This window comes from Oncorhynchus mykiss, chromosome 1, assembly GCF_013265735.2.
Source record: "Oncorhynchus mykiss isolate Arlee chromosome 1, USDA_OmykA_1.1, whole genome shotgun sequence".
Taxonomy (NCBI): Eukaryota; Metazoa; Chordata; class Actinopteri; order Salmoniformes; family Salmonidae; genus Oncorhynchus; species Oncorhynchus mykiss.
The window spans coordinates 26,833,469-26,858,711 of record NC_048565.1 but is presented as its reverse complement, the minus strand read 5'-3'; the positions used below and the strand labels follow the sequence as shown (position 1 = coordinate 26,858,711).

The following is a 25,243-nucleotide window of genomic DNA, read 5'->3' as shown; positions in this document are numbered from 1 at the left end:
TCTCGCTCTTTCTTTCCTTCCCCTCTCCCTCCATCTCCCTCTCCAGCTCTATGTGTTTGATAGTATACATATAATGGAATGCAACAGACAGATAAAGGGAAAGGATGGAGAGTGAAGAACAGAGACATAGAATAGCTGACTATCCCTGTGGATCTTTCCTCCTCTTTGTCCCAGGGTTCCTCTCCCACCTCCACGCTGGCCCCCAATTTCTCCCAGACACCTCATCTCTCTGGGAGTCAGGGCAGCCATGGCCTCCCTCCTTCTCTCTTCATTCCACACTGTCACTTAGGGAGGGTAATTTCACGAGGGGAAGGTTTGTGACAGAATCTCTATGGGGAATGTGTGTGTGGGTATTATACAGGGTGTCATTGCCCCTTTCAGAGACTTGTAGGAAATAACGTGCACACACAACATGGTAAAATGACAGGATGTGAATGTCTTGATTTTCTCAGAAGATTAGCTTACCCCATGTAGAGCGTTTTTCATTTGAATTCACCACACTCAAATTTGTCTGAGTTTCTTTCGCAGTGCAGGATGAGAACGAAAACAAAACACAGAAAAACAGGTGAACAACTTAAACAGGTCCTGGGGCTGAGGTAGTGAGGGACCATAGTATGTTCTAGAGGTCGACAGATTATGATTTTTCAACGCCGATACCGATTATTGGAGGACCAAAAGGCCGATACCGATTATTGGAGGACCAAAAAGCCGATAACGATTAATCGGATGATTAAAAAATCAAATGTATTTGTAATAATGACAATTACAACAATACTGAATTAACACTTATTTTAACTTAATATAATACATCAATAAAATCTATTTAGCCTCAAGTAGATAATGAAACATGTTCAACTTGGTTTAAATAATGCAAAAACAAAGTGTTGGAGAAGAAAGTAAAAGTGCAATATGTGCTATGTAAGAAAGCTAACATTTTAGTTCCTTGCTCAGAACATGAGAACATATGAAAGCTGGTGGTTCCTTTTAACATGAGTCTTTAATATTCCCAGGTAAGAAGTTTTAGGTTGTAGTTATTATAGGACTATTTCTCTCTATACCATTTGGATTTCATTAACCTTTGACTATTGGATGTTCTTATAGGCACTTTAGTATTGCCAGTGTAACAGTATAGCTTCCATCCCTCTCCTCGCTCCTCCCTGGGCTCGAAACAGCAACACAACGACAACAGCCACCACATCGAAGCGGTACCCATGCAGAGCAAGGGAAACAACCACCCCAAGGCTCAGAGCGAGTGAAGTTTGAAACTCTATTAGCGCGCGCTAACTAGCCAGCCATTTCACTTCGGTTACACAAGCCTCATCTCGGGAGTTGATAGGTTTGAAGTCATTAACAGCGCAATGCTTGACGCACAACGAAGAGCTGCTGGCAAAACGCACGAAAGTGCTGTTTGAATGAATGTTTACGCGCCTGCTTCTGCCTACCACTGCTCAGTCAGTTACTTAGATACTTGTATGCTTGTATGCTCAGTCAGATTATATGCAACACAGGACACGTTAGATAATATCTAGTAATATCATCAACCATGTGTAGTTAACTAGTGATTATGATTGATTGTTTTTTATAAGATAAGTTTAATGCTAGCTAGCAACTTACCTTGGCTTACTGCATTTGCATAACAGGCAGTCTCCTTGTGGAGTGCAACGAGAGAGAGGCAGGTCGTTATTGCGTTGGACTAGTTAACTGTAAGGATGCAAGATTGGATCCCCCGAGCTGACAAGGTGAAAATCTGTCTTTCTGCCCCTGAACGAGGCAGTTAACCCACCGTTCCTAGGCCGTCATTGAAAATAAGAATGTGTTCTTAACTGACTTGCCTAGTTAAATACAGATTAAATAAAGGTGTAAAAAAATATATACATAAAAAAATCGGCAAATCGGCTTCCAAAAATACAGATTTCCGATTGTTATGAAGACTTGAAATCGGCCCTAATTAATCGGCCATTCCGATTAATCGGTCAACCTCTAGTATGTTCCACGCTCCATCTCCTCAGAAGTTGATACATTTGCTATGCTATACACAAAGACTGAACCAAAATCCTGGTTCTCATCTCAAGTGTCGTTTTTGTACAATATGTTTATCGAGCTGTGTAAGACTACACCATTGATACCGTGACCACAGCTTCACACCGCTGCCTGACAACTAGAGCCGTGTAGGCTACCACAGTGGACCATAGTGTTCTGTGGTGCAGCTCAAACAGACCCAGGTATGCCAGACAGCTGTATGCATCCTGCATGTGGTGCATGCAGTCCCCAGACTGCAACGCTCTGAGCTGGCCATGATTTTGTAAGGAGGTTTTGGGAAGGGGCGGGGGGCTGGGGTGGGGAGGTCTGCAGAGAGATCTCTTGGTCCCCATTCTAATAACATGGAGCGCCACTCTGCACAGTGGGGCAGCGGGGACACAACCAGAGACTGTCACTGGGACACCTAGATCAAATCCTGCCTCCACACCGTGGCACGCCATAATGAGCAAACTAAGAACTCCCCAGTAACCCACACACACACACACACACACACACACACACACACACACACACACACACACACACACACACACACACACACACACACACACACACACACACACACACACACACACACACACACACACACACACACAGACAGACAAACACTACAATATTCACACACCGTAGCATAGCTACAGCAGAGAACATAGACAAGGACTAACTAAGGCAATACCTTTGCTAACGTGAATGTACATGAGGCTAATCAAACACAGCAGACACAGATCACACACTGTATGTTAGTGGTGTGCCTCCATGGCTGCATTTACAATTTGGAACTTTCTTTCACTAATTGGTCTTCTGACCAATCGGATTAGCTCTGAAAATGATCTGATGTGAAAAGATCTGATATGACTGGTCAAAAGACCAATTAGTGAGAAAAAGATCAGAATTGGACTGCCTGTGTAAACGCTGCAGCCCATGTTCCCGGCTCTCTGTATCTCTGCTCTAAGACCCAAACCCCAGCTCCTACAGTACTGTCATAGCAGCATAGCTGTGGATGAGAATGCGCTGCCCTCCAATATTCAACACTTTCTGGATGTAGCGGGAGGGAGGAGGAGGAATCAAAAAACAAACAAGCCGGAGGACAGAGACCCCTCCCTCCTCTCATTCCAAACTGCTGACTGGAGTTAAATATTTACTAGTGCTAAAGGAAATAGTGTACACACGTGCGAACAGAGGGGGAGTGCTGGGTGGCGCACCCCCCCCCCCCCCTCCCCCGAGGGTTAAATTAAATAGTGTAAAGATCAGCCATGCTGTCAGCGAATGACAGCAGACCACGGAGGGGTGAGGGTTGGTGAGTGTGGGGGGGGGGGGGGGGGGGGGGCACTCTGCGGCACCTGGGGGAGACAAACAACAACACACAAAAAACATCCAAGTCTCTGAAGTTTCCAGTAAAGGAATCCAGATCCGGCAGGCTGGGTCTAACAGCGCTGATCAGGGGCGAAGCATCACTTATTTACCAGCTTACGTCTGCACTATTTATGGGGCATTGGGGAGAGGCACAGATGAGGAGAGAAGAGACGAGAGGAGCTGAGATGGGCTAAAATATGAATGGGGGCTGGTACATATGGGACAAGGAGAGAGAGAAAGCGAGAGAGAGAGGGGGCATGAGAGAGAGTTTTGAAAAGTGAGGAGCGTGGAGTAGGTGGCCATGAGGGAGAAGGGATGATGCAGTGACGTGTCCCCCCACAGGCCCAAGGGCCAGCTGAAAGATTAACGGAGGGTGGCCCTGCCTGGGCCCTCAGAGGGCTGGGGTAGGGAGCCCGGAGCAGGGCACAGCCCAGACAGGTCAGGCCGCCTCCTCCATCCTCCATCCATTCAGACCTCATTAACACAAACACCCAAACAACCAGCCCCACCACTAACCTCCACGACCAGCCCAGTTCATCTCCGCACTCAGACCACTGCATATCCCCAACTGTTCCTCCTGGAGCAAAGCACAGGGGTGGGCTGGGGAGCTTGTGGGCGGGATGGGTGAGGCAATGTCCAAACATGGAACAGGGCCAGTAAAAGTGAAGAAGGACACACACTCAAGCCCATCAGAGGATGCTGCTGTGGCCATGTGAGTGTGGCGTTCCTATAGCTTGGTGATGGAGCGAGTGGTCCTACCTAGACGAGCTCAGAGAGGAACATCACCTCTTTTAGAGAGCGTGACCCGGTCAGGAGGGAGAGGTGTGGCCATATAGGATGGAATGAATTGAGGAAAAATGGAGGAGTGTGGAAAAGTGGAGAGACGTGAGATGGGGCCATGCCACACTGTGCGATCAGTTGGTGTTTATCTCTCGGTCGCCTGGAATCGGAGTGAGGCAGACAGTGACAGACAGGTTTCAGCGCTCCTCCTGCTGCTAAATGGACTGACTGGCCATATGCCCACCCCCATCAGCCCTACATCACTGTCACGTCAGGGTGGGGGGGCCGGGTCCGGGGCTAGAGGAGGGGGGGGGGGCTCTGTGGGATGGTCAGGAGATTTAGGTTACAGCCCCAAATGGAGCCATGGATATTATTTGTCCATTATGCTCACAGGCAGCTCACTCCTAGGGCTAGCATACCCACCCACTCCTCTACCAACTACCAGAGTGGAGAGGGAGGGAGAACACATGAGGACAAGAGGGAGAGAGGGAGGGAGAACACATGAGAAAAAGAGGGAGAGAGGGAGGGAAGGAGGGAGAACACATGAGGACAAGAGGGAGAGAGGGAGGGAGAACACATGAGAAAAAGAGGGAGGGAGGGAGGGAGGGAGAACACGTGAGGACAAGAGGGAGAGAGGGAGGGAGAACACATGAGAAAAAGAGGGAGAGAGGGAGGGAGAACACATGAGAAAAATAGGGAGAGAGGGAGAGAGAACACATAAGGAAGAGAGGGAGAGGGAGGGAGAACACATGCAAAAAAGAGGGAGAGAGGGAGGGAGAACACATGAGGACAAGAGGGAGAGAGGGAGGGAGAACACATGAGGACAAGAGGGAGAGAAGGAGGGAGAACACATGAGGACAAGAGGGAGAGAGGGAGGTGAGAACACATGAGGACAAGAGGGAGAGAGGGAGGGAGAACACATGAGCAAGAGAGGGAGAGAGGGAGGGAGAACACATGAGGACAAGAGGGAGAGAGGGAGGGAGAACACATGAGAAAAAGAGGGAGAGAGGGAGGGAGAACACATGAGGACAAGAGGGAGAGAGAGAGGGAGAACACATGAGGACAAGAGGGAGAGAGGGAGGGAGAACACATGAGAAAAAGAGGGAGAGAGGGAGGGAGAACACATGAGGACAAGAGGGAGAGAAGGAGGGAGAACACATGAGGACAAGAGGGAGAGAAGGAGGGAGAACACATGAGGACATGAGGGAGAGAAGGAGGGAGAACACATGAGGACGAGGGAGAGAAGGAGGGAGAACACATGAGGAAGAGAGGGGGAGAGGGAGGGTTTTTGGTAGTACTAGACCGATAGCTCAGGATGATGGATCCAGCCAGGGGCAGGGCAGAATAACACTGATCCCAGCTGCCCACTGGACCCACTCTGGAGTGAGTTATACAGAGCCTGGCCCTCCACGATCTGTCTGGACCCTAATGACCCGACCCAGCCTGAACCCTGCCAGGACAGGGTGGGGGGAGACAGGGAGGGAGGAGTGGACGGATGGAGGAAAGTAAACCTGGTGGAGGGAAGGGGTGGCTAGATCCACATGTCTTTGCGTCTGCATGTACATGTACAGTGTGTCAGCGTCTTCAGTGGTTAAAACAGTGTGTATAAGTATATGTAGGTGTGGTCGTACTACAAGTAGTACACTATATATACAAAAGTATGTGGACTCCCCTTCAAATTAATGGATTCGGCTATTTCAGCCATACCCTTTGCTGACAGGTGTATAAAATTGAGCACACAGCCGTGCAATCTCCATAGCAACACATTGGCAGTAGAATGGTCTTGCTGAAGAGCTCAGAGACGTTCAACGTGGCACCATGTGTCACCAAACGTCTAGAAGCAACAATGGTTCAGCCGCGAAATGGTAGGCCACACAAGCTCACAGAACAGGACTGCCAAGTGCTGAAGCACCGATCAAGTTCCAAACTGCCTCTAGAAGCAATGTCAGCACAAGAACTGTTCGTCTGGAGATTCATGAAATGGGTTTCATGGCTGAGCAATCGCACACAAGCTTAAGATCACCATGCGCAATGCCAAGCATCAGCTAGAGTGGTGTAAAGCTCACCACCATTGGAGTCTGGAGCAGTGAAAACGTGTTCTCTGGAGTGATGAATCACGTTTCACCATCTGGCAGTCTGACAGACAAATCTGGGTTTGGCAGATGCCAGGAGAATGCTGCCTGCCCGAATGTATAATGCCAAATGTAAAGTTTGGTGGAGGAGGAATTATTGTCTGGGTCTGTTATCCATGGTTTGGACTAGGCCTCTTAGTTCCAGTGAAGGGAAATCTTAATGCTACAGCATACAGTGACATTCTAGACTATTCTGTGCTTCCAACTTTGTGGCAACAGTTTGGGGAAGGCCCTTTCCTGTTTCAGCATGACAATGCCCCTTTGCGTAAAGCGAGGTCCATACAGAAATGATTTGTTGAGATTGGTGTGGAAGAACTTGACTGGCCTGCACAGACCTCAACCCCATCCAACACCTTTGTGATGAATTGGAACGGCGAATGCGAGCCAGGCCTAAACGCCCAACATCAGTGTCCAACCTCACTAATGCTCGTGGCTGAATGGAAGCAAGTCCCCACAGCAATATTCCAGCATCCAGCGGAAAACCTTCCCAGAAGAGTGGAGGCTTTATAGCAGCAACGGGGGGACCAACTCAATATTAATGCCCATGATATTGGAATGAGATGTTCGACAAGCAGGTGTCCACATACTTTTGTTTGTGTATGTGGTAGCGGTAGCCCAGTTAAATGATGGCCTCTCACTATGATAATCAAATGGATTCCTGTAAGAGTATGTATGAATGAGAGGAGGAGTGTGTGTGCTTGTGTCAGGGGTAGTATGTGTGTGTGTGTGTGTGTGTGTGTGTGTGTGTGTGTGTGTGTGTGTGTGTGTGCGCACCAGAGAGCCCAGCAGGAGAGCTGATTGATTAGCTCAATGGACTGGAGTCTAACCGTTACTGCCCAAAAGGAAGCTACTCATTTACTCTGCTGATAATTTCCTTATTAATTATCAATCATTCCACAGAAGACATTTAACTATACCCTGTCATAACAGCCTGTTTAAGACTGGAATTGAATCCTGGTAGTGAAGACCATAAACTGAGGTGGACAAAAATATTGGTTTATCAAAAATTCTGCTAAGATACTCAGGAGTCCATTAGAAGCAATTCATATTGAAGTCATATCTTATGATTTTGGATTATATTGGCCAGCAAAAGATGCTGTATGGTACTGAGAGATGCCATCACTCTGTTGTTTTGAAATTAGTGTTAGTGTACTGACCTGGAGCTCAGTCTGGAAGAAGAACTTCTGTGGACACTGGGAGCAGTCGTAGATCTTGTCCTCCTGACCGTGGACGGCAAAGATGTGCTGCTGCAGCTTATTGGCCTGGACAAAGGCTGGGGGAGGGGAGAAGTAGGAGGATAGGTTAGATGATTGGTCAGACTGGTGATAAGTTATGCTAGCTAGAGAACTAGATTTTTGAATACAATTATGCGAGGGAAAAGGGAAAGGTTTCAAGTCTCACTCTCCCTGATTGCAAATCCTGAGGCTAGAGACAAAGTCATACTAGTTCAACTAAAACAACAACTTCAACAGCGTCAATACAAATAAAGGGAAAAGGACCCCTCTCACATGAGCATTAGTGGATGAAGCTCCATCAGAGCCGTTACGGGAATGAGAGGAGAGATGGAGAGATGGGGGAGACAGCAAGCAGACTACACTATCCCCTACAAACCTTGTGATATTTATCAATAAATTATCCTCCATTCCTGTTTTTTTAATTTTCACTCCTTTGTTTTTTTTCTTCTGTTTTGTTTCAGTAAACTTAAGTTTGCTGTGTGTGTGGAAAGTCTGAATTATTAACCCTCCCCAAAGGAGCAGCACCCCTAATTTATTCATAACCCGCACAGGAATAGAGTTAAACTTTAAAAGAGTGCTGTGTACCTGTGGGGGAAGGGGGACACACATCTACTGAGAGGAACAGAGAGAGAGAGAGAGAGAGAGAAGGGCGGCTGCTACATGGTCTGAGCTTACAGTAAGTCTTCTGATGCAGACAGACAAACAGGTAGATTCTTAGACAGACAGGGAGGGATTGGGATGTCCAATTACTAGAGAAACAGATAGATAGAGAGAAACTAAAAACAGACAACAAAAAAATACTGAAAGACAAACAGAAAGATGACAATGGATAAAGAAGGACACAAAATGGCATCTCAGCTGCGGTCAACCATATCTGTATTTCAGTGGAAATAATATTTCTGATTCTTAGAGGGGAGCCGGAGGTCCAATGTGACTTTCAGCCTGCTGCCTGTAGAGCCCTGGCTGCTTAACTCTGAGGACACGTACAGCGGGCCCCTAAACCATCCGGACGGCCACAGAGGATTAGCTGCCCTCCTCTTTCAAACTGCTCTTTATTCTCTGACCTCTCAGGGCCTTTATGATCTGGGGCACAGCAGACACAGGGGACCACGGCCAAGCCTGAAGGACCTTGAGCCATTCTGCTCGGCCTGCTAGTCTCGGCTAGTCTCAGTGTTACACCTGTCAAGCCCTGTGACTGTGCATGTGCCATTATCAAGCTGATAGTGGCTGGGCTAGTCTCTGTGTTGCACCTGTCCAGCCCTGTGACTGTGCATGTGCCATTATCAAGCTGATAGTGGCTGGGCTAGTCTCTGTGCTACGCCTGGCCGGCCTTGGCCCTGTGCTTAACTCTGTGGCTGTGACTGTGACTGAAAAGAGTGGACTGTGTGTGTCTCAGCCACTCAGGGGGGACGTCTGACCAGGTTGCACCATGGGTAAATCAGCTCTAATTAACGTTCCCATCAGCACGGCAGGACTCTTGAAGGACCGGAGTTCTCCTACTCAGAAGCACAGAGTTGACCTCTGTGGACTGGCTCTGCTCGGTCAACTGCAGCTTGGGTATTTATCATAATATTTTCACTATCTCGCACCCTGACTCTGATGTGTGGAGTGAGTTTTTTCCTATTTAGGTCATTCTTTACTATATGGATTTACAGTTGAAGTTGGAAGTTTAAATACACCTTAGCCAAATACATTTAAACTCAGTTTTTCACAATTCCTGACATTTAATCAGAGTAAAAAATCCCTGTTTTAGGTCAGTTAGGATCACCACTTTATTTTAAGAATGTGAAATGTCAGAATATTAGTAGAGAGTGATTAATTTCAGCTTTTATTTCTTTCCTCACATTCCCAGTGGGTCAGAAGTTTACATACACTCAATTAGTATTTGGTAGCATTGCCTTTAAATTGTTTAACTTGGGTCAAATGTTTAGAGTAGCCTTCCACAAGCTTCTCACAATAAGTTGGGTGAATTTTGGCCCATTCCTCTTGACAGAGCTGGTGTAACGGAGTCAGGTTTGTAGGCCTCCTTGCTCGCACACACTTTTTCAGTTCTGCCCTCAAATGTTATATGGGATTGAGGTCAGGGCTTTGTGATGGCCACTCCAATACCTTGACTTTGTTGTCCTTAAAGACATTTTGCTACAACTTTGGTAGTATGCTTGGGGCATTGTCCATTTGGAAGACCCATTTGCGACCAAGCTTTAACTTCCTGACTGATGTCTTGAGATGTTGCTTCAATGTATCCACATCATTTTCCTGCCTGATGATGCCATCTATTTTGTGAAGTGCACCAGTCCCTCCTGCAGCAAAGCACCCCTACAACATTATGCTGCCACCCCTGTGCTTCACGGTTGGGTTGGTGTTCTTCGGCTTGCAAGCCTCCCCCTTTTGCCTGCAAACATATTGATGGTCATTATGGCCAAACAGTTCTATTTTTGTTTCATCAGACCAGAGGACATTTCTCCAAAAAGTACAATCTTTGTCCCCATGTGCAGTTGCAAACCGTAGTCTGGCTTTTTTATGGCGGTTTTGGAGCAGTGTCTTCTTCCTTGCTGAGCGGCCTTTCAGGTTATGTTGATATAGGACTCGTTTTACTGTGGATATAGATACCTTTTGTACCAGCATATTCACAAGGTCCTTTGCTGTTGTTCACCAAAGTACGTTCATCTCTAGGAGACAGAACGCATCTCCTTCCTGAGCGGTATGACGGCTGCGTGGTCCCATGGTGTTTATACTTGCCTACTATTGTTTGTACAGATGAACATGGTACCTTCAGGCATTTGGAAATTGCTCCCAAGGATGAAGCAGACTTGTGGAGGTCTACAAGTTTTTTTTGATTTTCCCATTATGTCAAGCAAAGAGGCACTGAGTTTGAAGGTCGGCCCTGAAATACATCCACGGGTACACGTCCAATTGACTCAAATTATGTCAATTAGCCTATCAGAAGCTTCTAAAGCCATGACATTTTCTGGAATTTTCCAAGCCATTTAAAGGCACAGTCGACTTAGTTTATGTAAACTTCTTACCCACTGGAAATGTGATACAGGAGGATCCAGGTAATACAGGAGGAGGATTGTATTTTACCACAGGAGGGGGTAGAGGGTGGAAGGTATGGAGAGACAGAGGGAGATGGAGGAGTAGAGAAGGAGAGGGTGGAAAGGTGAAGAATGTAACAGGGTCCGTGTATTAGCAGCTCTGCTATTTTATGGGTGAGATGTTATTATATGTATGTGAAAGGGCAAAAATGTGTTGGGGCCTGCGGCTCGAGTGGACCATGTGTTCAAATTGTCTCTATGTTTGTGTATGTTAATGTCGGTCAGACACTGAAGCACCTTGACTGCCCTCCACCTGTCCCCCCTCCCCACCTGTGAAGCAGACGGGACACTTGAAGGTGCCGCCCATGCCCTCGAAGCTATGCTCGATCAGGTGACACAGGAGCTTGGCCGGAGAGTCAAACATCTGGTTACACAGCTTGCACTCGTGATTGATGCCTTCCTCTGCAAAAGAAGAACACACCATACAACAAGGAGGGTCAGAGGGTGAAGGCAGGGGAAACACATTATACACATACATTATTATCAAACACACACAATTAAAAGCGTCAGCTCATGTACAGGTGTGTGTGTACTAAAGTATAGCGGTTCAATTCCATCATTGCCTCTCTCCCATATGCCCAGAGAGGGAGACATGTCCAGTCTGAATACTACTGAGAAAGGGATGTCCATCCGCTTCTCTCTCTCTCTCTCTCTCTCTCTCTCTGTCTCTCTCTCTCTCTCTCTCAGAACTGGCCTGTGTGACCAGCCGCTCCCCCCTCCCCTTCTCCCAGTGCCTCTTCTCTCCCGGCCGGTAATTGCCTGCCACCCCCAGTGGTCTGGGCTATGTGCCCTCCCCCTGCTCGCCGCTCTATTTTAAGCCTGCATGAATGACATCAGCGGCCCCCTCCGCCGTGGGACAGATGAAAGGTGGGCGTTGGGTCCTGGCTGGGCGCCTCCGCTCCTGTCTTATCGGCCGAGCGCCACACAGGACCGAGCCGCGCCCGTCCCCGTGCCATCAGATTACCTCCACTGCGCCCCAATCGCAGCCTCTCGCCAAGCCCCGAACCGTGGAAGACACCGCTGCCGGTCCCTGTCCCCCCTCAAGGCAACCTCCCGCCTACCCCGCTGTCCCACCGCAGACAGTGTCCCCCATGCCCCGAGGTGTCCCGCTGCTCAGCAACAGTGGCACGCAGAGTTAATAAAGTCTTCAATCAAACATCCCTAACACCCCCCTGACCTCCCCACCTCACCCCACCAACACCCCCCATACCAAAACCACATCCACTGACTCCAATCTCCTCTCCGTCTCAAAGGCCTGCACAAGGGTGCCTTAATCCCTGTCTGAATGGCTACGGGAAGGAGGGGGGTGTGGAGCTGGGTGCGGACGGGGCTTAGAGGCATTGGCGAGGGTACTCCTTTGGTCTGCCCCTCCCCGCTGCTGCTTCCTCAAAGACATCGTGTTTGGGTGGGATGCCTTTCTGTCCCAAACCACCCTGAAATGGTGGTTGATTACCATTTAAAATATTAAATTGTGGCAAGATTGAAGCAGCAGGTGGAACTTCCCATGAACCCAGAGACACAGAGAGAGAGAGAGAGAAGAGAGAGAATAAACCCTACAGCGATAACCACAACACGACCAACAGCACCAACTGACCCATAGAATACTGATCTACAAACATAAACTGACAATAGATCTAGCATACTGCATACGGGTCCAAAAGTGAAAATAAGGTGAAATGAGGGTTATGTATGAGTTAAACATTGGGAGAATTCTGTCAAACTATGAGAGAGAGAGAGAGAGAGAGAGACAGAGACAGAGAGAGACAGAGACAGAGACAGACAGAGAGAGACAGAGAGCGACAGAGAGAGACAGAGACAGAGAGAGACAGAGAGAGACAGAGACAGAGAGAGACAGAGAGAGACAGAGAGAGACAGAGACAGAGAGAGACAGAGAGAGAGAGAGAGAGAGAGAGAGGGAGAACAGAGAGCAGGGGGTTAATTGGGCTGTCCGCCAGTCCAAGGGCGCAGAGCGAGGGGGCCCAGAGCATTTGTATGTGTGGGTCCTATGAAAGTGATGTATTTTCTATACAAATACAGTTGTTTTGATCAGTGAGTGGGGAGTGCACTCTGTCTGTCCTCCCTTTCAGCGCACAGAGGGAGGGCTGGTGGGCTGAGCTCTATCAGACACAAAGCGGGCTGGGTCGGGCGGGCTGTGTGTGTGTGGGGGAACCATGGCGAGATGACAGGACCCTGGAACGTCCTGCCGGCCAGCTTTGTGTCTGAGAGAGCATTTGATCCGTGAGGCAGCCACACAGCCACACAGCTCCTACTCTGGGAGACCCGCACTGGGGCAGGGAGGGAGAGCAGAGGTTTGGTGAAGGTGAGTCCTGGGAGTTTCACTAAACTAGCACACAAAGCCAAACTGTACTCAACTTGTACAGAGTTTATAGCATACTAATTACGCTATGACATATTAAGAGTATATACTGTACTGCTATACAAATCACTGATGCAGACAATCATGAATAAACATAATCCCTATTAGTGTGTCACCTCTTTTCTTTTCTCACTACATGACCATTACAATTACAATAAAGGATTCATTCATCACAAGTAAGTGGTCGCGGACTTGGCCTGTTAGATGAGTGTATGGATGTTTTGTACAAGCAGCCCATAGAAGAGTCATTAGCATGGCAGCAGAGAGAGGTTAAATAGCTACAACACATCTCATCCTTTAAAGGCCTCACTTCAGCTATCTGCACCACAGATCAGACACGGACAACAGGAAAAAAGAGAAGGACAAACAGACCGATCTGTTAAGAGGCTTGATCGGTATGCAGAGTGAAGAAAGGGAGCGAGAGCGAGAGCGGGAGGAAGACAGTGAGAGAAAGAGAATATTTAAGTGATTGAGAGGGAAAAACCTTCCCCACCTCCTAAGGTATGCACAATCTTAATTGAGAAACAGCATGATGCCGTCAAACATACGCAGAATTACTGATGAGGGCTTGCCAGGACACTAATGGGAAAGAGAGAGAGGGAGAGAGAGAAAGCAGGGGGAAGCGAGACAGTGTGAGAGAAAGCAAGGAGGAGAGAGACAGTGTGAGAGAAAGCAGGGGGAAGCGAGACAGTGTGAGAGAAAGCAGGGGGAAGAGAGACAGTGTGAGAGAAAGCAGGGGGAAGAGAGACAGTGTGAGAGAAAGCAGGGGGAAGAGAGACAGTGTGAGAGAAAGCAGGGGGAAGAGAGACAGTGTGAGAGAAAGCAGGGGGAAGAGAGACAGTGTGAGAGAAAGCAGGGGAAGAGAGACAGTGTGAGAGAAAGCAGGGGGAAGAGAGACAGTGTGAGAGAAAGCAGGGGGAAGAGAGACAGTGTGAGAGAAAGCAGGGGAAGAGAGACAGTGTGAGAGAAAGCAGGGGGAAGAGAGACAGTGTGAGAGAAAGCAGGGGGAAGAGAGACAGTGTGAGAGAAAGCAAGGGGGAAGAGAGACAGTGTGAGAGAACGCAGGGGGAAGAGAGACAGTGTGAGAGAAAGCAGGGGGAAGAGAGACAGTGTGAGAGAAAGCAGGGGGAAGAGAGACAGTGTGAGAGAAAGCAGGGGGAAGAGAGACAGTGTGAGAGAAAGCAGGGGGAAGAGAGACAGTGTGAGAGAAAGCAGGGGGAAGAGAGACAGTGTGAGAGAAAGCAGGGGAAGAGAGACAGTGTGAGAGAAAGCAGGGGGAAGAGAGACAGTGTGAGAGAAAGCAGGGGGAAGAGAGACAGTGTGAGAGAAAGCAGGGGAAGAGAGACAGTGTGAGAGAAAGCAGGGGGAAGAGAGACAGTGTGAGAGAAAGCAGGGGGAAGAGAGACAGTGTGAGAGAAAGCAAGGGGGAAGAGAGACAGTGTGAGAGAACGCAGGGGGAAGAGAGACAGTGTGAGAGAAAGCAGGGGAAGAGAGACAGTGTGAGAGAAAGCAGGGGGAAGAGAGACAGTGTGAGAGAAAGCAGGGGGAAGAGAGACAGTGTGAGAGAAAGCAGGGGGAAGAGAGACAGTGTGAGAGAAAGCAGGGGGAAGAGAGACAGTCTTAGAGAAAGCAGGGGGAAGAGAGACAGTCTTAGAGAAAGCAGGGGGAAGAGAGACAGTGTGAGAGAAAGCAGGGGGAAGCGAGAGTGAGGAAGAGGAAGTGATGCGAGACAAAAAAAATCGGTACAATTACATAACAAGATATTATTTCTAACGATATATCATATCGCAAAATTATTTTTGTGCTAGTTGGCTGTAGCTGCACCAAAACTCCAGTATTTTTCCTTCATAGCTTGTTCTCCATCTTCTTTTTAAATAGGGAGCCAATTTGTTTTCAGCACTTATTTCCATGACTGGTCAAAACTCGTTTTCTCACGGCTCTCTCTTGTCCCTCTGCAGCAGACATATGGTGAGCAATGTGTTTGGAACATTGAATCTGAGAATCGCAATACATATCATATTGGCATCTAAGTATCATGCTGATATTGTGTTGTGAGGTCCATGGCAATTCCCAGCCCTAGAAGAAAGAGAGGGATGCACTGAAAGAAAGCAGGTAAAGGACTACAGTCTAAGGTGGGTGGAGAGATGGAAGGCCTTGCAGTGATGGAGAGGAAAGACGCCAAGTGAAGGAAATAAAAAACTATTTATATATTATTCCTAAACTGTTATTCCACCGACTGAACAGGAGTCTTATCCTGTACAAACACTGCTGCGGTACAACGGGGCGGCTGCCTCTGTTGCTGCTTAGCCAATGTGCTTCCAGCTAATTGACCAGGGGGAGTCAGGTGGAGCCCTCGCTCGCAGCCCTCCCCGGGGACAGCCCTGTCAACACAGGCGCACCCTTCCTCCCACTCCAGCTTCTCTCCCCACAACCCCCTGCAGTGTGCACTGGCACATAAATGAGCTCCTTGGTTGTGAGCTGGGCTTCCCCAGGGCCCCAGGCCCCCACCCCTCGCCCTGCGGCCTAAAGCCTGGCCTGGCGATTGATGGCAAGGATGGCGGGAGAGATACAAGGGGAGAGCAGAAGGGGGGGGTGGGGGGGTGGGGGTGACTCTGTGGTTGAGGGGGCAAAAGGGGGTGGAGGTGCTGGGCTCCTCTAGGGGGATAGCTCAAGGTGTGTTGCCATGGAAACACACAGAGAGAGGAGGGAGAAATTGAGGCATGCTGAGCTTGACCCATGGTAGTGGGGGCGGCAATGTGGGCCAGAGTATACACACACACACATACACACACACACACGCACCCTGCTGCAGAGCTGGAGGCGTCCCAAGAGCTCTCCACCTCTGCTTTCCCTTTCAGACACACACACCCGTATACACACACACACACACACACACACACACACACACACACACACACACACAAACACACACACACAAACACACAAACAAACACGTAAACACACACACACACAGCTGCAATGCTGAGATGAACCCTGGAGCTCCTAACACCCACACATACACAGACTTTCACTTGCCTTCACTCAATCTATCTCTGACACAAACTCTTTGTATGCCACTTCTCTGTCATAGCTATTCACTACTCTTCATCCACCAGTTTACTGACTCTGCCTGGGACCATCCTTCTCTCCCTTCAACTCCCTCTTTCTTTCCTCTCCTTCTCCCTCTCTCCTGGCCACGGCTCTGGTTCACACGTTTCCTATTATCTGCAGTAAATATTTCCGGAGCGCACTCTCCGTCGGGCCAAGCGTGATGGAGTCTCCGGCTCCAGATATTTTTGGCAGACGTGGACGGCATATGGAGCTGACCAGCTTGGAATCTCCTATCAGATTACATAACAGTAGGATGCTGGATCTCTCCACCCCGTAGAAACCGACCTTCATGCAAACACACAAACAAACTGTCCTTCCAAAGCACACTAGCCACTCGTCGCTCCATTTCCCTCCTTCTCCCCAACTCCCTCCATCGCAGTCATTTCTATAAAAAAACACCCATCTACTCTTTCCTGACATACAGTTGAAGTCGGAAGTTTACATACTCTTAGGTTAGAGTTATTAAAACTCTTTTTTCAACCACTCCACACATTTCTTGTTAACAAACTATAGTTTTGGCAAGTCAGTTAGGACATCTACTTTGTGCATGACACAATACATTTTACCAACAATTGTTTACAGACAGATTATTTCACTTATAATTCACTGTTTCACAATTCCAGTTGGTCAGAAGTTTCCAGCATAGCTTCGAGGGCATGGGCGGCACCTTCAAGTGTCCCGTCTGCTTCACAGGTGGGGAGGGGGGACAGGTGGAGGGCAGTCAAGGTGCTTCAGTGTCTGACCGACATTAACATACACAAACATAGAGACAATTTGAACACATGGTCCACTCGAGCCGCAGGCCCCAACACATTTCTGCCCTTTCACATACATATAATAACATCTCACCCATAAAATAGCAGAGCTGCTAATACACGGACCCTGTTACATTCTTCACCTTTCCACCCTCTCCTTCTCTACTCCTCCATCTCCCTCTGTCTCTCCATACCTTCCACCCTCTACCCCCTCCTGTGGTAAAATACAATCCTCCTCCTGTATCACCTGGATCCTCCTGTATCACCTTTCCAGTGGGTAAGAAGTCGACTGTGCCTTTAAACAGCTTGGAAAATTCCAGAAAATGTCATGGCTTTAGAAGCTTCTGATAGGCTAATTGACATCATGTGAGTCAATTGGAGGTGTACCTGTGGATGTATTTCCAGGCCGACCTTCAAACTCAGTGCCTCTTTGCTTGACATAATGGGAAAATCAAAAGAAATCAGCCAAGACCTCAGAATTTTTTTTTTGTAGACCTCCACAAGTCTGGTTCATCCTTGGGAGGAATTTCCAAATGCCTGAAGGTACCACGTTCATCTATACAAACAGTAGTAGGCAAGTATATACACACCACGGGACCATGCAGCCGTCATACCACTCAGAAAGGAGACGCGTTCTGTCTCCAAGAGATGAATGTACAAATCAATCCCAGAACAAAAGCAAAGGACCTTGTGGGGGAAACAGGTACAAAAGTATCTATATCCACAGTAAAACGAGTAGACATACTAAAGGCCGCTCAGTTTGCAACTGCACATGGGGACAAAGATTCTCCTTTAGGAGAAATGTCCTCTGGTCTGAGGAAACAAAAATAGAACTGTTTGGCCATAATGACCATCGTTATGTTTGGAGGACAAAGGGGGAGGCTTGCAAGCTGAAGAACACCATCCCAACCGTGAAGAACGGGGGTGGCAGCATCATGTTGTGGGGGTGCTTTGCTGCAGGAGGGACTGGTGCACTTATTGAAGCAACATATCAAGACATCCGTCAGCAAGTTAAAGCTTGGTCGCAAATGGGTCTTCCAAATGGACAATGACCCCAAGCATACTTCCAAAGTTGTGGAAATATAGCTTAACACAACAAAGTCAAGGTATTTGAGTGGCCATCACAAAGCCCTGACCTCAATCCCATAGAATATTTGTGGGCAGAACTGAAAAAACGTGTGCAGGCAAGGAGGCCTACAAACCTGACTCAGTTACACCAGCTCTGTCAAGAGGAATGGGCCAAAACTCACCCAAATTATTGTGGGAAGCTTGTGGAAGGCTACCCGAAACGTTTGACCCAAGTTAAACCATTTAAAGGCAATGCTACCAAATACTAATTAAGTGTATGTAAACTTCTGACCCACTAGGAATGTGATGAAAGACATAAAAGCTGAAATAAATCATTATCTCTAATATAATTCTGACATTTCACATTCTTAAAATAAAACGGTGATCCTAACTGACCTAAGACAGGGAATTTTTACTCTGATTAAATGTCAGGAATTGTGAAAAACTGCTTTTAAATGTATTTGGCTAAGGTGTATGTAAACTTTTGACTTCAACTGTACTTTATGTGGGCTTTTGACCTAAGGACTGGTGTCCACTGACCAGTCTTCAGGTCTGATTACCAAGGTTCTCCATTCTTATTGGGTCTGTTGACACACTGCAAGGTCAATGGCCCAAATTGGCCACTCTGAACTGCAGGAGCCATGATGAAGCCATGGTACTCAGTGGTAGAAAAAGTACCCAATTGTCAAACTCAAACTTGAGTAAAAGTATAGATACCTTCAAATAATAGAAAGTCACTCAAGTAAAAGTGAAAGGCTCCCAGTAAAATACTACTTGAGTAAAAATCTAAAAGTATTTGGTTTTAAATATACTTAAGTTTCAAAAGTAAATGTAATTGCTAAAGTATACTGTAATTGCTAAAAGTATCAGAAGTAGAAGTAAAAGTATCAATTATTTTTCAAAATCCTTATATTAAGCAAAGCCATTTTCTTATTTAAAAAATGTACGGATAGCCAGGGGCACATTCCAACACTCAGATATTATTTACAAAATATGCATTGGTGTTTAGTGAGTCCGCCAGACCACAGACAGTAGGGATGACCACGTGTTCTCTTGATAAGTGTGTGCATTTCACCATTTTCTGGTCCTGCTAAGCATTCAAAATGTAACAATTACTTTTGGTTGCCAGGAAAAATGTATGGACTAAAAATTACAATATTTTCTTTAGGAATGTAGTGAAGTAAAAGATGTCAAAAAATATAAATAGTAAAGTACTGTACAGATACCCCAAAAACTACTTAAGTAGTACTTTAAAGTATTTTTACTTTACACCACTGATGGTACTAAGGCCTCTGAGACTGGAATCCCTCATGTCAAAGACCACCCTTATATCTGACGAGGTCCTCCGTAATCCTTTTAGTCCTATTCTACTGAACTACCTCACAACAACTCCCCACCTTCCACCAATCACATTTCCTCCTTCCTTCACAACACCTGGGCTCCACCAAATCAGGGTTAGGCAGTAGGCCCGCGCCCCCGCCCAGCAGCCCTGTCTGGCCCTGGCCGCCCGCTGTCCATCCAGGCCTCTCTCCCTGGGAGAGCTGCTTCTCATTTCCTCCACACACACGCAGATAAAGAGGCAGCACACAGAGACACAGGCAGGGGCCCCCCAGCCAACACCAGAGAAATGGGAAATAATCAACGACATAAGCTTGCATGTGCTGCGTGTCCTCGGCTTACACCGAGCAGCCTATATGCAGATGGAAACAAGATGTTTATGTTTAGGCATCTTGAGTACACTCTATAATAATGGCAGCCATATGAAAAGGAAATCAAAAAGGAAATTATATGTGCATTTAAATCTCAGGGTCAAAAAATAAATATCTCGGAGCTTGGTCACACACACACACACACACACACACACACACACACACACACACACACACACACACACACACACACACACACACACACATGGATTGTGAGAGGGAGAGTGTGAGGGAGTATAATGTATGCATGGTATTTGTGTTTTGAATGTTAATGGAATGCTCTAAAGTGCCCATGTGGGAATAGCTGTAATCAGTGCACCAATAAAACCACCACATGATAAGTCTTTATAAGTGGCAGTCACTCCCAGGGCCTCCATTTACTTCAAGTGTTGTTCTACATCTTCCCCCCTCTGCCTCTCACTGACTCCATCCATATGTTTCCATATGCCTCTGTCTTACAGCCCACATTAGCAGGCCGTGTGCTGTCCATAAAGGTTGCCGATAGGCCACATTACGAGACACTCACACACAGGCCCTACAAAACGCTTCAGTAATAATTAAAGGTTCTATGTGGGAACATATGCTCTAATTGACATTAGCCGACTATTGTCACTCTCTCCAGTGGAAGGCATTGTGAGTCTGTGGTAGTTCCCACAAGAGCAACTCATACATCATCACCACCCATCCAACTAGGTTACCAAGCACTTCTGTTCTGTATCTAGGGCTAATCACCACGGCAACAGCAATTGACTATAACCTGTAATCAAGGCTGGTGTGAATAATGAGTTCTTCTGATCGGCATCTGTGTGACTGGAGCTTTCTCTGGCCCTTGCTGACAAACACAGCTGTTTCTGAGATTGAGGGACAAGGTTTTCAGCATAGATCTGTGCCAGAACACTGCAAAGCCATTACTAATAATCTGAAATAAGAAGACAATTACTAAACCAAGTAAACCAAGCCAAATATGATGGTTATTTTGCTCACTGATATTGGTCATGCAAAATGCACTGCAGCCTAACATTCAACCGCTGACCTAACCAGTTGCCCACAGACCTCAAGGTGAAACACAGCACTTATTCCATGCCCAATACATAACTTTTAATAGGTGCAAACACACACACACACACACACACAGAAACACACACACACACACACACACAAACACACAGACACCCATCCCAGATTGCTAATTGAGGTGATTGAAGATCATGTAGATAATGAAGATAGTGTAATTAGGTGTGTTGTAAATGGAGGTCTAGGCTGCTGCCTGGCTGCTGCTGGCCTGTGTTTCTGGACAGCCTTGGTCTGATAGAGCCTTATTGAATCTGAGGCCTGGCGCTGTGGGCTGCTGGAGCAGCAAGGCACCTGGCCGGACTCACAACCCAACCTCACAGACTGGTCATCAACCTTCACAAGACACAGGGGCGCTCCACTACCCTCACTAGCTGCCAGAGATAGTCAGTAGTAATACAGTAATGCAAACACACTTGCACAAAGAGACAGACCAGGGAAAGGACGTGAGAGGAGACTCTGTGTTGGAACACTGTTGATCATTAACACAGTGGTGGTTGACCATCATTACACTGAAGACAGGCATGACGGCTTGATCTGATAGAATGTTTCCCTTCAATATATGTTTCCCTTCAATACAACAGAGCACACAACACAGCCAACAACTGTATGTGTGTGTGTACTGGGGTGTGTGCGTCCACGTTTGAGCTTTTCTGTGCTTTTATGTGTGAATATCTCATCCTACCCTGCTGTGGTATATCTGTGTGTGTGTGTGTGTTCATCTGTATACATGTGTGTATGCATGTGAATGTCTAATCCTACGCCCCTGGGTGCACTGGGGGGGGGTTTATCCACGGTACAACTCCCAAATGCATCTAAAAAGCCAATCTCCACGAACCATTCCACAACAATTACTCATTGTCATTTCTTCCCTAAGGGAGAGGGCAGATTCCTGGGACTTCATTTCCTGTCCCCCAGCCCAACTGCCCCCCTCTCTCAGCTGTGAGGGGAAATAATCACAAACAACAACCCCAGCGGCAGAAGATTTGAGCGATCACACAGATATGCAAAAGACATCCCACCCTACTTTGTAGCTAGGGGTCGGCAGCCAGGGTCGTGTGTGCCTGCTGCCCTGCTCTTCCCATTGTGTTGTTCCTTATTCATTAGAACACCAACCCAGTCTTTGGTCGGCTGGTTGAGAATTATCTGGCCACCAAGGGAGAATAAAATATGAGGAAGCAGCAGGATGCTAATAATGCACCTCCAGTTGTTCAAGTGAACCTGCAAATGTGCCCATCTGTAGAGAGAGAGGAGAGAGAGGAGAGAGAGAGAGGAGAGAGAGAGAGAGTAGAGAGAGGAGAAAGAGGAGAGATAGAGGAGAGAGGAGAGAGAGGAGAGAGAGGAGAGAGAGAGGAGAGAGAGAGAGAGAAGAGAGAGGAGAGAGGAGAGAGAGGGGAGAGAGAGAGGAGAGAGAGAGGAAATAGAGAGGAGAGAGGAGAGTGGAGAGAGAGGAGAGAGAGGAGAGAGAAGAGAGAAGAGAGAGGAGAGAGGAGAGAGAGAGGAGAGAGTGGAGAGAGAGAGGAGAGAGAGACGAGAGAGAGGAGAGAGAGAGAGAGAGGAGAGAGGAGAGAGGAGAGAGAGGAGAGAGGAGAGAGAGAGGAGAGAGAAAGGAGAGAGAGAGAAGAGAGGAGAGAGAGGAGAGAGAGAGGAGAGAGGAGGAGAGAGAGAGGAGAGAGAGGAGAGAGGACAGAGGACAGAGGAGAGAGAGGAGAGGGAGGAGAGAGGGAGGAGAGATAGAGGAGAGAGAGGAGAGATATAGCAGAGAGAGGAGAGAGAGGAGAGAGGAGAGAGAGAGGAGAGAGGAAAGAGAGGAGAGGAGAGGAGAGAGAGGTGCGAGAGAGGAGAGAGAGGGGAGAGAGAAGAGAGAGAGGGAGAGAGGAGAGACAGAGAGAGAGAGGAGAGAGAGGAGAGACAGAGAGCGCGAGAGGAGAGAGAGGAGAGAGAGGAGAGAGGAGAGAGAGGAGAGATAGAGGAGAGACAGAGAGAGAGAGGAGAGACAGAGAGAGAGGAGAGATAGAGGAGAGAGAGGAGAGAGAGAGAGAGAAGAGAGAGGAGAGAGGAGAGAGAGGGGAGAGAGAGAGGAGAGAGAGAGAGGAAATAGAGAGGAGAGAGGAGAGTGGAGAGAGAGGAGAGAGAGGAGAGAGAAGAGAGAAGAGAGAGGAGAGAGGAGAGAGGAGAGAGAGAGGAGAGAGTGGAGAGAGAGAGGAGAGAGAGAGGCGAGAGAGGAGAGAGAGAGAGAGGAGAGAGGAGAGAGGAGAGAGGGGAGAGAGGAGAGAGAGAGTAGAGAGAAAGGAGAGAGAGAGAAGAGATGAGAGAGAGGAGAGAGAGAGGAGAGAGAGGAGGAGAGAGAGAGGAGAGAGAGGAGAGAGGACAGAGGACAGAGGAGAGAGGAGAGAGAGGAGAGAGAGAGGAAAGAGGACAGAGGAGAGAGGAGAGAGAGGAGAGAGAGGAGAGAGGGAGGAGAGAGGAGAGAGAGGAGAGATAGAGGAGAGAGAGGAGAGATAGAGCAGAGAGAGGAGAGAGAGGAGAGAGGAGAGAGAGAGGAGAGAGGAAAGAGAGGAGAGGAGAGGAGAGAGAGGAGAGAGAAGAGAGAGAGGGAGAGAGGAGAGACAGAGAGAGAGGAGAGAGAGGAGAGAGAGGAGAGACAGAGAGCGCGAGAGGAGAGAGAGGAGAGAGGAGAGAGAGGAGAGATAGAGGAGAAACAGAGAGAGAGAGGAGAGACAGAGAGAGAGGAGAGAGAGGGAGAGAGAGGAGAGACATAGAGAGAGAGGAGAGACAGAGAGAGAGAGAGGAGAGGGAGGGAGAGAGGAGAGAGAGAAGAGAGAGGAGAGAGAGACTCAGGGCTGTGCTAAGGGCCCCCACACCCTTCCCTTGAGGCATCTTTCGTACTCCTCTGGAACTCATTCTACCAGAATTCTTCAGTCTACATTGGGTCTCTCTCTGCTAGAATGCCGCATTGACTTCTACAGTAGCGTAGTCCTCACTGTCCCTATATGCGCCACTACTATGCCACTCTGTCCCTGGTTGGGTCAGAGAAAGAGACTGCACAGAGAGGAATTGCCATGAGCCCTCAAGCCCCACCCCCTGCTGCTACCACCACATTGAAATACAAACAAATAAATAACAACTTCCCCATTCATTATTCCGAGGCAGGAATCAAATACACATATGTTGGGAGATTTGTTTGTGAGTAAGTGTAGGGCAGTAGAGACTTTTAAAAGGGCCTCATCGTGACCAGAATTCACAAATGATGCTGGGATTCCCCACTGATACAAGACGAGATAATTAAAGCCTAACTAGCTTCAGTGTGGAGCGGGGGAGGACAGAACAGAACAAAGGCCATCACTCTGCAGAGATATTGCAACCTCGGTCGGCAGAATCCACACACGGGCCACAGAATGAGACTGCACCAGTGATCCACACACAGCTTACTACCCAGCCCCCCAGCATGCCTCGCCAGGCGCTGTGTACTAACGGCACCACTTAGCCGCCAGACAGGGCCTCCTAATCCAATGCCAGGGCTGTTTGAAGGTTAGCAGGGGTAAAGCAACACACTAATATTAATATCAGTGTGTGAAGGATGGGAGTTATTAAAGATGACTGGGCATGTGTGGAGGGAGGCCTCTCCCTGGGGCTGACACCAAACAAGATGTTGAAAGACCCGCAGTCAAAATAAATCAATATTAATGCACACACATCCACAACAAAGGACGAGATGTCAGCAACCCTGTTTAGAGGACGCTTTTTCATCTTAACTTTGCCCCCCTCTCTCTCCCCATAGAAGGAGGGAGGAGGAGGAGGCTGTTTATCCCCCTAAGCAAGCTCATCTGTCCCAGCTAGGAGTCCCTCAGTCAAATCAAAGGCTCTCCCGTCAGGGCAAATGTGGTCTATCACCTACACACTGTGGCTGATGCCAGGTAGAGGTAGGGAGGCCGTGGGCGGAGAGGTTCCTATCCTCCTCATCCTCCTACTTTCTTCCTCTACTTGCCTCTGTTCTACTGGGTCTGTCTGGGTCTGTCTTCACAGCTGCACAGTGACTGCAGACAGGGAGAGAGGAGAGTAAGTGGGCTGGAAAATGGCAGAAGGGATTTGGAGTCTTTTAATTGTGACTGAGGGAATCAGTGTCACTGGCACCAAATCCCATCTGAAAGCCTCCATCCTGTTCTGTTGGATTCTGGGACTTTGGACTGGAGTGACAGAGGTTCCTTGAAAAATGCCTGGATTACAGTTGCCATGGTGTACCTACAGAAGCTGCTCACTTGACCTTCTGACGACCTGGCAAGTGAAGAGAGGAACAACTTGACTGGTACAGACACAACCGTGACAGAAAGGACCTGTATAAAAAACGTCTTTGGTGTGTCTGTCCAACAGTGTGTGCATTTCACAACTGACACACATTAACATACATTACACACACATGACCACAAACACATTATGCACAGACAACAGCTGGATCTGCAGTTAACGTGAGGGCAGAGAGGGAGCCTGTTCATCCATCCCAGTGTGTATGATTACTC

At 47.9% G+C, this 25,243-nt stretch overlaps 1 protein-coding gene across 2 annotated transcripts in view; it reads right to left on the bottom strand.

Moving 5' to 3' along the window:
• LOC110520060 (zinc finger protein 423) overlaps positions 1 to 25,243 on the bottom strand; it is a 151,532-nt gene that overhangs the window by 6,584 nt on the left and 119,705 nt on the right. For both annotated transcript variants that reach the window (XM_036974568.1, XM_036974573.1), the window contains 2 exons: positions 10,906 to 11,037; positions 7,463 to 7,578 (listed from right to left, as the gene is read on the bottom strand). In XM_036974568.1, the coding sequence (XP_036830463.1) occupies positions 7,463 to 7,578; positions 10,906 to 11,037 (248 nt within the window). The remainder of the gene's footprint in view (positions 1 to 7,462; positions 7,579 to 10,905; positions 11,038 to 25,243) is intronic.